This window comes from Marmota marmota, unplaced genomic scaffold (genome assembly GCF_001458135.2).
Source record: "Marmota marmota marmota unplaced genomic scaffold, marMar, whole genome shotgun sequence".
Classification (NCBI taxonomy): domain Eukaryota; kingdom Metazoa; phylum Chordata; class Mammalia; order Rodentia; family Sciuridae; genus Marmota; species Marmota marmota.
The window spans coordinates 28,735,994-28,749,330 of NW_026000019.1; the positions used below are offsets into that span (position 1 = coordinate 28,735,994).

At 47.6% G+C, this 13,337-nt stretch overlaps 1 protein-coding gene across 3 annotated transcripts; it reads right to left on the bottom strand.

The window, feature by feature from the left end:
- Window positions 1–3,382: 3,382 nt before the first annotated feature.
- On the bottom strand, window positions 3,383–12,989 carry Slamf8 (SLAM family member 8). 3 transcript variants are annotated; one of them, XM_048810195.1, is made up of 6 exons: window positions 12,849–12,974; window positions 12,483–12,663; window positions 9,414–9,740; window positions 6,350–6,655; window positions 6,163–6,270; window positions 3,385–4,133 (listed from the first exon to the last, which is right to left on the bottom strand). In XM_048810195.1, exons 2-6 carry the CDS (start codon window positions 12,571–12,573, stop codon window positions 4,069–4,071), a joined length of 897 nt encoding a protein of 298 aa, XP_048666152.1. In that variant the 5' UTR covers window positions 12,574–12,663; window positions 12,849–12,974; the 3' UTR covers window positions 3,385–4,068. The 3 variants fall into 3 exon arrangements, with proteins under 3 accessions (XP_048666153.1, XP_048666154.1, XP_048666152.1); XM_048810196.1 differs by lacking the exons at window positions 12,483–12,663; window positions 12,849–12,974 and adding an exon at window positions 9,981–12,464 and having other exon boundaries at window positions 3,383–4,133; XM_048810197.1 differs by lacking the exon at window positions 9,414–9,740 and having other exon boundaries at window positions 3,384–4,133; window positions 12,483–12,989.
- Between the last annotated feature and the right edge of the window lie 348 nt (window positions 12,990–13,337).

Sequence of the window (13,337 nt, forward strand, 5' to 3'; positions counted from 1 at the left end):
ACCCCCACTTGAATTGAACAACCACAGATTCTTTCCAGTTTTCAGTTTTAATATCCTATTATTTATATGAGTCAATATCTGCCTCTTAGTGATATGCTCCATTGGACTCAGTTACACAGTCTGGGCTTATGTGATAGCTCTTCAAATATTTGAGCACACATGCCCCTCTGAATTTTTTTGCTCCAGGTTAAACATGACCAGTTTCTTCAATAATTTCTCATATGATAAAACTTCTGAATGTGTCGCCATTACGATCACCCTGTAATGCACACTTAAGTTTTCCAGTGTTCCCTGAAAGGGTGATCCCCAGAGCAGGACCCAGGTTCGCTGTGCTTCCTGGATCTAGGGATAGTCATATTTGGTAGTTTTATAGGCTGTTCCTTCAGGCTGCAAGCAGAGCAGGTGCAGGGAGCCATGGAGACAAATCTGGAAGTAGGTGGTGCTTCTCTGAGAGATCAGAAAGTAACCAAGAACCAATTGACAGAACAGGTATTTCTACTTCTTCATAAACACGGACGGAAGATTCCCCAGAGACGGCATTAATGTTTGCAGCTGTTGTCCTTCTCTCTCCCCACTCTCCTTTTTTAAAAAAGCACTGGGTGTTCATATCTTCATTAATGAAGAAAATGTTCTCGGCAACGTCTTTACCGTGGCCTTCCCCCTTCTCGCCACTACCGAGCCACATGACCCCTTTGCCCTATCAGCGCTTGTGTTTGTCCTTGGCACAGAAGAACAGGTGCAAAGGCGGACAACATAAAGTGAAATAAATATAAGAAGCCAGGCGCAGTTCACTGGCCTGTAATCCCAGAGATTTTCGAGGCTGAGCTAGGAGGATTGCAAGTTTGAGGCCAGACTGAACAATTTACCAAGAATCTGTTTGAAAACAAAAAGTGAAAGAGGCTGGGAATATAGCTTAGAGCCCCAAGGTCCAATCTCCAGTAATACACGCCCCCCACCCCCCACACACACAGTGGAAAAGCAGGTTTGGAGAGGGCTCTGGTCTGATCATGAGCCTAGCTGAAACAAGGATTTTTTTTTTTTTTTTGTAATGGGGATAAAACCCAGGAGTGCCTTACCACTGAGCTATTCCCTCAGCCAGTTTTATTGTTTGTGGTTTGTTTGTTTATTTATTTATTTTGAGACAGTTTCTCACTCAGGGGCCCATGCTGGCCTTGAATTTGTGGTCCTCCTGCCTCAGCCTCCTTCTGAGCGGCTGGGATTACAGGCCTGTGCCCCTGAACACAGCTCATGGAAATAAGGATGTAAGAGGTCATTCTGGGAGCAGCCTGATATCTGAACTGACGGGAGTGGGACTCTCTGCCACCCAAACCCGAAGGAAGGGGTGTTCTGAAGACCGCAAGGCCCCATGGGATGTGACCTCAGACTCTCTCTGGACCCTTTGCCCGTCCCTTCTCTTTGCTTTGTTTGAACCTAGCCACTCTGACCTTTCTTACTTAGGGCCTTTGCATGTTCTGTTGTGTCTGGAGCACTTTCTGCCCTCTCCTTCACTTCCCTGGCCTCTCTGTTCCGGTGTCACCTTTTCAGAAAGTGACACCTTATCTAAGATGGACCCTTTGTCCCCAGCATATCATTCCCTCGCCTTTTACTCTGCCTTATTCTTCTTCACAGAACAAGCCAACATCTAACACAGACTTGCTCATTTATTTATATGGTATAGAAAATAAACTCCTTGTAGGCAAAGGCTTTTCTTTGTTCCCAAGTGTGACTCCCCCCGGGTGCTCAAAGTGCACCCATCATGTGTGGAACCCTCAATTCCTATTTGTGATGCTGTCACTTTTAAAGCATCAATCTCAATGCTTATGAGCACAAAAATTGGTCTCATGGAAACCCTTTGTGTTTTTTTTTTTTTTTTCAATAGAAGGTTAATGAGTCTACTAGTTGACAAGTGAGTCACACTGGGGATGGGAACACTAGTTTATTCGAGCAGCGTGGATCTGTTCAAAGAGGCCCCGGTGCAGTTCACTGCAAAATCACTGTGTAGGCAAGGCTGCTAAGAGTCATTCTGTGAGGAAGAACCGTGGGCCCCACCCCATTTACAAGTGCTCTGATCTGAGTTGAGACTCTGCGGATGAAGGGAGGAAAGGTGGGGAGTGGTGTGTGTTTTTTGTTCATGGACCAACCTTGGCTCATTGCTAGATCTTGGGCTTTTTTTTTTTTCCTTACATCATTTTTAGGGGCAGGCCAGTTTTGCGTAATTCAGTGATCAGGCATGAGGGATGCCTCTGAGTGGCAAGCCAGGGCAGAACCAGGGGGCATGTACACTGTGCAGTGGGCTTAGGTGGAAGGTAATAGGAGAGAAGTAGGTGCAGGAAATGGATGGGAATTAGGTAAATCCAGGTGAAAATCAGGGGGACTCTAAAAAGATCCACGAAGAGGAAATCCAGGAACAGCTGAGTGGAGGAGGGAGCCCGTTTTACTGATCATTTGTGCAAAGTCAAGTGCTTCCCAGGCATCAGGGAGAAGAGAGATGGTCCTAGGACAGGACTGACATCCTAGTGGAGAGATCAAAGCCACTCTGGGTAAATATTCAAAAATCTATGTCTATTCTTTCAACACCTCCTTCCTTTCTATTAGCAAGACTTGAGTGAGACTCAGAATAAAATCCAATGGCCACAATAACATCTTCTGTCCCATATGTCAATGTGACCTTGACAGCCTCCCATTGAATGGTGGGATCTTTGTCTCTCTCCTTGAACTTGGGTAGCTTTTCTACACTTGCATCTGAAAAGGAAAATGGTAGAGTCTAAAATGCCTCAGCACCCCTCCGCTCCATAATTTTCCTTCTCTGTAGCTTTTCCTGGATCTTCCCTCCAAGTCTCAGGCAGAAAGACTTACCCTGAGCTCAGCTGCTTTTGTGGAAGTTGAGCAAGAACTTCCTATTGGTTGAGGCAAATTCAGTATATCTTTTCAGTATTTCAGTATATATTTTCAGTCACTGTGCTAGAGAGTGAGGAGAGAACCTTAATGATATACTCTTCCCCTCCTCCCCTAGATCCTGAAAGAGGGATGAGGGTCAATGGAGATGGTGAGGATGTCTATTAATAAGATGTTACCAGTCAAATGGCTTTCATTCCAACCATATGGCATGCCAACCATTCTTGGTCAAACTTAACTGCAAAATATTTTTGAGGGGCCATGAACTCAGATGACCTAAAAATTCTTCAGGCCAGAAAGAGAAATCCCTGTTCCCTACCTCTCACCTTCACTTATTTGAGAACCCGTTCTTTTAATAATAATAAGTATTGGAACCTCAAACCATGGGGGCTGGAGGCTAGACTGGAACTGGTAATGTGTGATTAATTTTCTCTGTTCAAATGCTGAATGTCTTTTTTATTTTTTTTAAAAAATTTATATATATATATATATTTTATACATTTATTTATTTGTGTGTGGTGCTGAAGATCGATCCCAGGGCCTTGCACGTGCGAGGCGAGCGCTCTGCCACTGAGCCACAACCCCAGCCCCTGTTGAACGTCTTTTAGAGCCTAGGACCAGAGCTGGAGGCAGTTCTTTGGGGAATGGTGAGTGCCTTGAATAGTCCGTGTCCATGTGATCTTGGAGAACGTCTCGAGTCGTTGTTGTTTTCTGGTAGTATTGGGTTTAAACCCAGGGGTGCTCTACCACGGAGCCACATCCTCAGCCTTTTTCATTGTTGTTCTTCTTGAGTCGGGGTCTTGCTAAGCTGCCCAGGCTGGCTTCACACTGGCAATCCTCCTGAGCCTCCAGAGTGGTTGGATTACAGGCGTGTGCCACCATTCCCGGCCTCCTGGTGTTCTTGAGGGAACATCCTGTTAGCCCCGTCTTGTCCAGCAGTGAGAGCCAGGACATGAACAGTGAGGAGAAAGAAGGGAGAGGTGTCGAAGTTTATGCCAATACTTTCTGTCCTGCCAGTGTGACAGCTGCCCAGGCTGTTCCAGAAATGTCATAGGAGGTAGAAGGTCCCTGAAGGTTTCCAGGTACCAGCTGTGTCCCGGGAGCATCATGTGCTTAGACAGGGGGTTTCCTCATGACCCAGTGGTCAGATTTTATTGTCTCTCGTGGCACTTTCTACACAAGGGGGTTCTCTGTCTCTGCAGCCACTCGGTCAGTACAGGCATCCCTCTTCTTTTTCCCTGGTGAGGAGATCAGAAAGAAAGTTACCCCTCTCATGTTTAGAATCTGGCATACTTGGTCTGGCCCCAGGGCTCCGAATTCTGTTTTCTGTCATAAGGTCACCTTGGGCAAAGGGACATCTCTCCTCAGCTTCCATAATCATGGAAAAGGAAACTCTTAAGGTACAGGACGTTCTTCTTAATGTCTAATCTTGATGTGCACCTGTGCCATGTATTTAGCTGTAGAAGCCATGGGAAGTTAGGGCTGTGATGGATGGACCTGGTTAAATGATCAGAGGCCACATGGTAGACTTAGGACCAGCCTCGGAACTCCCTGTGTGGAGTCTCTCCACTGTCCCAGGTGGCTGGGTCCTCTTTATCCCTTCTCAATAGTCAAAGTTGCTCTTTTCTGAACCTTGAAAGATTAGGCTAAGTGAAGAAACCAGTCACAGAGGACCACACAATGTGATTCCATTTATATGAAATGTTCAGAATAGAAAAATACAGAGAAACAGAAAGTAAATTAGTGGTTGCTTGGGAAAGTGGGAGGAATGGAGGAATTGGGGTTATGGGTTTCTTTTTGGGGCAGTGGAAATGTTTTAAAATTGGTGTAGTGATAAATGTACAACTCTGTGGATAGACTAAAAGCCAGTGAGTTGTGCACTGTGTGAATTATATCTCAATAAAGCTGTTTTTTTTTTTTTAAAAAACTGCTCTTGCTAGGTGTGGTGGTATATGCCTGTAATCCCAGCAGCCCAGGAAGCTGAGGCAGGACGATTGCAAATTCAAGGCCTGTCTCAGCAACTTAGTGAGACTCTATTTCAAAGTAGAATTTCAAATGGCCAGAGATGTAGCAGAGTGGTAGAGTGCTCCCCAGTTCAATACTCAGTATTGGGGGAGAGGGAGTTGCTCTTCTCTTGGTTTCAAACGTCTTTCCATAAATCCTTAGGCCTCGTGGGGGCAAAGGGCCAGGGCTAGACCCTCCCCCTAGTAGACAGGGCCTGCAGGCAGAGTGCAGCCACAGCTGCTCCCCCTGCCTTTCCTGTCCCCAGGGGAAGGACAAGCAGGAATCAGTCACATACACTCGCTCCTGCTCTCAGTGCTTGGGCCAATACTCTGGCGCTCCAGAACACACCCACCATAATGAGGTCTCTGTGCTCCTTCTTTGCTGACCCTGTGACCAGGAAGCTCAGGCCACCTGGAATAGAAATGGCCAGGAAGCCAGGTCAGTCTTGCTAGTTCTTTCAAGGATAGGGCATCCTGGCCAGAGGCAGAGGCTAAGTTGGATATAGAGCCCAGAAACTGTTCTGATCTCAGAGTTTTCTATTTCTTCTTTTTCTGAAGAAGGTGGCCTTATCAGCTCCTGGCCAGGGAGAGTCTTCTTTCAGAAGGGGGTTGAGATTCATGTATACTTTCCCTTGACAAATATTTACCAATACTGCTTGTGTTCTAGGAAGCACCGGACAGGCCTCATCGGTGACCCCAGCCTTTGCCTCTAAAGGGCTCAGAATTCAGTGTGTTGGGGTACAAGTATAATTAGTTATGTAATTGGGGTAATCGCTGGAGATTAAAGAAAGGATATTAGCCAACCTGATGGTGGGGCTGAAGGGTTGTGGTCAGGGAAGTCCTCCTGGACATCCTTACCTTGAAGACTGAGTGGGAATTAGTCAAATGGAGAAGGGGAGTGGCACATGTCTGTAATCCCTGAGGCCAGAGGATTGCACGTTCAATGCCAGCCTCAGCAACTTAGTAAGACCCTAAGCAAATGAGCCAGACCCTGTCTCAACACAAAAAATAAAAGGCTGGGAATTGGCTCAGCAGTTGAGGACCCCTGGGTTCAATCCCTGGTACCAAAAACAAAATCAAGAAGACTGTTTGAGTGGCTCAGTGTGGTTGGAGACCAAAGTATGAAGTAGAGAAGACCAAGAAATAAGGCAGAAGAGGTGGGGGACAGGTCATCTGAAGCCTAAGTAGAGGGAGGTCCAGCCTTCACCCTCCTCCCCAGTAGGTCCACCTCCTCCACCATCTCCTGCACCAGCAGGACCCCTACCTGAGCAGAGGCCACAGTGCCACGCAAAGAAGAGACCAACCAGGAACAGAAGCAGCGAGATGGGCACCACCACCAGTAACATATCCTTGTAGGAGGCGTTCCCTGGTGCTGGACACAGAGGGGTAGGGTCAGAGGTGGGCTCTATGCTTTATGATCCCTCCCCACTGACCAGAGGCCCATGACTTACCTGCTTCGTGATGGCAGCTCTCCCAGGGGGTGACTGTGGCCAAGTCCCAGCTCACAGGGTTGGAGACAATGCAGGAATAGGCCACGTCCTTGTCTCCTAGTCCCAGAGAAACACTTAGCACCTGTCCGTCTGTGAAGAGGCTCTGTGGCTCAACACCAAAGTCCACTGTCCCCTCCCGTCGCCAGCTATAGGTGATGTCACTGATGTTAGGGGCCCAGCAGGACAAGAAGGCCTGGCAGGTCTTGAGGGGCTCAGCATCCCCTGCTACAGCAATGAACACCTGAACCGTGGGCCTGGGTACCGCATCTGGGCAAGGACAGAAGAGCAGGTTACAGGGAGGCCGGGCAGGGCTCCAGGTCTGGGCTCTGGCGGGGTTGGGTGGCTCCTCTGGCTAGGCCTCTCTTGTTCTTGTTTGGCATTTCACTGCCCACAGAACAGAAGCTGATTCCTTAGTCACCAAAACTCTTCATGAAATGACTAATGTCACCCTTTTTGCTGTACCTCCTGCTGCCCCTCTCTGCCCACACTATTTAATTTGCAGTTCTCCCAAACAGGCCACGTTGTCTTGTATCTTTCCTGCTTCCGCATGGATCATCTGTGCATATAGATGCTTTTTGTTCTTGTCCTCCCAGAAAACTCCTACACATCCTTCAAAGCCCAGCTTGGACGCATTGCTGAATGCCTTGACTGTGAAGCCACCCCTGATATTTTAGATTTGGTGCTAGGCATCTCCAAGCACGTTGTATAACCCCCCCCTTTTTTTTTGTAGCACCTGTCTTACAATGTGTCGGTCTGCCAACAGGAGATGATAAGCCTTTAAGTCGGGCAAGAAAGTGAGCCCATTCCTAGATCGTGGAGCTTGTAGTTTGGTGAGGAAGACAGTGTCTGACAAATGATTATGAATAACTAAGCAAATAATCACAAGGGTGCAAAATGCTGTGAAGGAGTTGCCCAGAGGCAGGGGCTCTGTCTTGCTATCTCGATAACCTTCTCTCTCCTGGGCTGTCAGATAGATGCTTGATACCTGGGCCATGGAACAAATCAGTGTCCCCATGTCCCAAGCTGCGGCTCTCCGTTCCTATATAGATTGACGCGTAAATCCCGAATCTCAGTGGCAGTGGGGTCAGTGGGAGAGCACTCTGGAAACAACAGGAGGGCTCAGTCTCTGACAGCATTCCAGAGTCAAGCAGAGTAAAACCTCATTAATGCCAACTCAATCTGGTGGGATTTGTGATATGAAAAAAGAAATGATTTGCTAGGCACACTAATAGTATAAACAAAGATTACAGGGGGGATATTTACACCACTTAAGAGGACAAGCTGCTTCCAAATACGATCAGGCACAGTAGAAACACCCATTGACATTTTCTAGTAACTGATCTGCTAATTCAAATCGTTCTTATCTATTGTCAAAGCAGAGCTCCCGAGGACGGTGGCTTGGCAGCTTCCTGCAATTAGTTCTAATCACGCTATGTATTTGGAAGCAATAAAACAGCAATTTCCTTAAAATCTGTAATTCAGATGCTGAGAACAAGGCAGCTGAGAGCTTAGTGGTGTGGGTGCTGCATGTATTATCGCACTCAATGTCCTCATTTCACATGTGTGGCAGCTGAGACTCGGAACGGGGGAGAGGTCCCAGGGAGGCCTGCGTGGTTGTCTAAGTTATTCACTGCACGAAGGCACTGGGCTAACAGGGTCACCAGGGTGCTGAAATACACCCAGTATTTTTCTTCTCAAGATGTGCGACCTGGTTCAGAACTTTGCTTATCCAGAAAATCACTCCAGTTTCGCATCAGCACCCCGAATGGGTCACCAGAGGATCACTCGACTGCCATCACTGCCGTTTGAGACACCTCCCCAATTTGCTTATGGCCTTTCCCTCTCTGTTTCTCTCTTCCCAGCTTCTATTCTTATTTTCGATTCTTAAATCTGAAACCCCTCCCCCCATCCCAATTTCTTTTTTTTTTTTTTTTAATCTTGACATGGGGTCTTGCGCAGTTTACTCAGGCTGGCCTGGAACTTGTGAGTGTTTCTCCTCCTGCTTCAGTCTCTTGAGTGGCTGGGATTACAGGTGTGTATCCCAGTACCTGGCTAACCCTTAAATTTCGAAATAATTCGTTTTACAACAATTAAAAGACCTTTTTAAAGAAATGCAGCTGAGTGCAGTGGCACATGTCTGTAATCCCAGAAATTTGGGAGACCGAGGAAGGAGGATTACAAATTTAAGACCAGCCTCAGCAAGTTAGCAAGACCCTGTCTCAAAAGTAAAAAAAAAAAAAAAAAGGAAGAAAAGATAAGGTCTCTGGGAATGTGGTTCAGTGGTTAAGCACCTGTGGGTTCAATCCTCAGTACTGGGGAAAAAATATATATATTCATATATATATATATGAAATGAATGTAGGGCTGACTGGGCACAGGGGTGCACACTTTTAATTCCAGTGACTTGAGAGACTGAGTCAGAAGTTAGTCTGGGAAACTTGGTAAGACTCTGTCTCAAAACAAAAAAAAAACAAGGAAAAGAAAATTGTTCCACACTTTGTATTTAGTCTAATTTGAACTTAATTTATAAATAAAATCCCACTGTGTCATAGTTTAGTTTAGAACATCTTTCTTTTCCTTCCTAGTGGTACATAAAATAATGGCATATTTTGTAATCTATGATGACATCTTAGAATTGATAGGTCAGGCTGTGTCCTAGATACTTTTGTAAGTGCCGTTGCATTTCACCCTTTGGGCGTTACACATGGTAATATTACAATGCTCACTTTATGAACAAGAAAGGTGCAGGTTAGGGAGGCTAAGCATTGTGTCCAAGCCTGCAGAGCCAAGAAAAGGTGGAGTTGAGACAAGGATGGTGGGATGGCAAAGCCCAGCCGTTCCAGGGAGGAGCTCACCTGGGAGTATTGGAGAGTTCTCTTAGATATGACAGCTGGGGAACAGCTGTTCTCTGAGTTAGCAACATGGTTTCTGGAACCCAGCTCTCCCCAGCTCCTGTAGCTCAGGATGCCTGTCTGGTGCTTTGTGGGAGGAAGGGTGTCGGGGAGTCAGTGTCAGATACACTCACCATACACCTTGAGCTGCAGGGTCTGGGTCCAGGCCCGACCTCCTGTGTCCACCATCAGCACAGAGAAATTGCCACTGTCTCTAGACTGCAGGGGCCCGAGCTCCAGGCTGAGGTTGCTGTGCAGCTGGGCTCTGCCCAGGAAGCGGGAGTGGTACAGAGTCTCCAGGGAGCCCCGGAAAAACGTGGCCAGGAGCTCCTCCGAAGGCCAGAGAGATCTCCAGATGGCCTCGCGGACTTGGAAGCCTGGAGGATGCTCAGCCACCAGCAGCACGGAGTCCCCCACCTTGCTCAGCACTTGAGCACCAATAACTGCCATGGGAATAAGAGCTGGAAAAACAGAGACCCTGGTCAGTCTGCTGGCAAATCCTCTTCATCCCACTCCTGCATGCAGCTGTGCTGCTCTGGAGCCAATTAGGATCCCCCCACCCACATTCCCTTCTCTTCCACTGAGAGTGCACTCTGCAGGGATCCGGTATCCCTGAACAGGAAGAGAAGCTGAGCCCTGTGTTCCCGGAGCTCACAGAGAAGACAGACAAGCAAGTAATTAAAATAAATTGTGCTAAGTACCATGGTGGGAAGAATGGGTGTCCCAGGAAAACACTGGTAGGGTGATCGGGGACCCTCGCCCAGCCTTGAGGGGCTTAGAGAAGAAATAGGTAAACTGAGACCTGAAGGAGGAACCTGAACCAGCCAGGTCAAGAGGAGGGCTGTCTAGAAAGAAGGGGAAGTGCTATAGGCAGAATGTGCTCATGGGGCTGGAGGGAGAGAACAAGTGTCCTGGGGAACTGAAAGTGGCTCTCTGCAGGGGAGCAGGAAATGACACAGCAGAGTTGTCAGGGCAGCCTGAGCAAGCTTCCTCCTGAAAGCAGCATTAGAATTGGGGCTTTATCTGTAGAGCAATGGGGGTGGGCAAGGAGCTCAGGTTCTAAGCAGCAGAGTGACATGGTTAGGAAGGTCACTCCAACACTGGCAGTGGGGTGAGACTGAGACTGTTGACATTCATTCAAGGCGTTGATGGAAACTTGAACTGAGAGATAGACCCATGGGGCTGGAGAGAAGTGGGACAAATTAAAGTAGTTATTATTATTATTGTTATTATTCATCTTTGTGCTTGCAATGCCCTCCCTGTTTAGGACCAGGCTGTGGAGAAGCTCAGTGCGTTGTACTGAATTTACTGTAAACCGACCCGTACCTGGCACAGCAGTAGGATTCGATCCTGTCTCCTCTGGCTTATTTCGTTCATTCTTGAAATGTCCTTGCCTCTTCCAGCCTTCCCTGGACTTCACTGCAGGCTACTTGCCCTTTTGCACAGTGGTCAGGGATCAGCACTCTGACTAACCTTGTCCTTCTATTATTATTTTCTGTTTCTGATCAACATCGCCCACCAGACTATGGGTTCTCCAAGGGCAACATCATCTTTTTTTGAAGTACTGGGGATTTAACCACCATTGAGCTGCATACCTAGCCATTTTTATGTTATTTTATTTTGAGACAGCGTCTTGCTAAGTTGCCCAAGCTGGGCTTGAACTTGTGACCCAGCTCTCGAGCTGGTCTTAGAGGCATGCACTACTGGGCTGGGACAACATCATTTTTTTTCATCTTTGCACCTGAGACGCCCACCTGGTCCAGGTTATAGCAGAAGCTTGTTAAACTGTACTGAATTTGCTGAAGACTGATCTTGTATGTGGCACAGCTGTGGCCCCTGGGGTACAGAGCAGAATAAGGACACATGAGTAATGTACCCAAGTGCTGGGAATTGGGTGAAGGAGATATATTATGGATGTTCACTTTGCTGGCCACAATAAATCTTGTCCTTCAACCATCTCACTGGCCTACTGGCCCCAAACACCTCTATCCCTACTGGAGATGGCTTTACATACAGATAGAATTTCACTGGATGTCAATCAAGACCTAGGTTCTATCCAGTCCTGCTCTGCCATAAATCAGCTGTTTGACCTGAGAACATCAACTTTCCTAAATGTTAGTGGTCTTGCCTATAAAACAAGGGGGCTGTACCAGATCATTTGGGTTGATCTCTTTTGTCACAGAGAGCCCTTTAAAAATTCATTTAAGGTCTGGGGATGTAGCTCAGTGGTAGAGCATCTGCTGAACATGTGCAAAAATAAACAAAAATCATTTTTAAAATATCCACATGTCCAAAGTCTAGGACAATGTCCTCACATGTTCATTGACTTGAAAATTTTGTGAATCCTTGAAGAGTTAGGCTCTTCTGAGGGTTAAGATATGATTTCCCCCATATACTTAGAAGTGTTGAAGGAATCTGCAGGGCCTTTGGAACCCTTGTGCCCAGGAACTTAGGTGGGGATACTGGACAAAACAATCTCAAAGTCCCTAAGTCTCTGATGTTAACAGTGAGACTTGATCTCTTCCACACCCCATGACTCCCATCCCTGGCCCTGCAGGATCTGACCAATGTCATGTTGGCTACCTGTTGACCAAGGAGGGGAACTTGGGCATCAGACTGATGGAGGGATTGCTCCCCGACGAGACCCATATCTCAGCCATTCCAATACCACACCACTGCTGGCCACCCTCAAGTTCACATGGACCATATTTAACTGACTCTTCTTGCCTTTCCTCCTACTCAGTATCCACCTCCCCTTGCCCAGGCCCTCAGGGACCCCAGTTTTCCCACATGGAGCTGGAAATACAGTTCTCAGTTTATAAGGAGCCCTGTTCTGCCGGGCCTTCATCTCTCTCCAGATGGTATATAGAATTCCCATGTGTTAACATTGCCAGAGACTCAAGATTCCCACATTCAACTTTCTCTCCAAACCAGAAGTGCAACTGGCTCAGTTCTAACTGTCCTGGGCCACAAATAGCTCATATCTCCAGGATTCTGATGGTCCTAGTGCTGCCACCTCTTCCCACCCAGATCTCTTTGTCTCTGCCTAGCATTTGATGTCGCTCAAGAACTTGCTGTGCTTGCTCTTCTCTAGCTCTCCCCGGTTCCCAGGTTCACATTTGGCTTGGGGCCTGGACTGGCCAGCACAGCCGGGGAGGAGCCTTCAGCTCTCTGAGGACAAGCCATCCACCTGTCCCACTCACCTTCCCAGAGAAGCACATTCCACAGGAAGCACGTGGCCATCCTTCTCCGGAGAAGCAGGCGAACTCCCTCGACAACCAAAATCCAGCACATCCCAGGCCAAGTGGATGCATGGAAGGAGCCGCGGTCCTTCTGGAAAGTCCCACATTCAGAAGGAGGAATCTTGACTCAGAACAAGATGCCCTGAAAGTGAAAACATCCCAAGTAAAGTGGAAGTTGGCTGCCGGCCTCGCTGGGTCTTCAGGAGCCGATTCTTGTAAACCAGGCTCTTTCCTGTGCACATGGTTGGCTAATGCGCGATGGCAAACACCCCTGCACAAGCTCACGTGTTCCTTGCTGTTACCAGAATTTCCTGCATCCAAACCTACCCACGGAGAGCCCTCAAAACTGCAATTTCTACCAAGTTGCTTCTCTTCTCTTTCCTAGACTTCTGCCACCCTCAGGATAAAGACTGAATTGTTGGCTTAGATGGAGAGGCTGTTTGTCTTCTCCAGTCTGGCCGCCCACATCCCCTCTGCTTTCTGGCCACCCCAGCTAGAACTACCTCTTTTCAGAACCACTCCTTTCACACTTCCATGTGTCTTATTTTTTCCTCTACCAAGAATGCTGTTCCACTTACCCTTGCAGGCTGTGCATGATTCTGAGACCATCCACGCTCCAAGGCCAGGGAGAACCCCTTCTCCGTTGCCCTTATGTGTACCCCACTCTTCCCTTAGCATGTCGGTTGTATCAGTTTTCCGGTTTTCATGAGCAATTTGACCAGCAAGATCTTGGATTCACTTCTTTACTCCCCTCAGGGCTTGGCGCGTTATAGATGTTTAAGGTCTAATGAAGCTGGATGCAGTGGTGCATGTCTG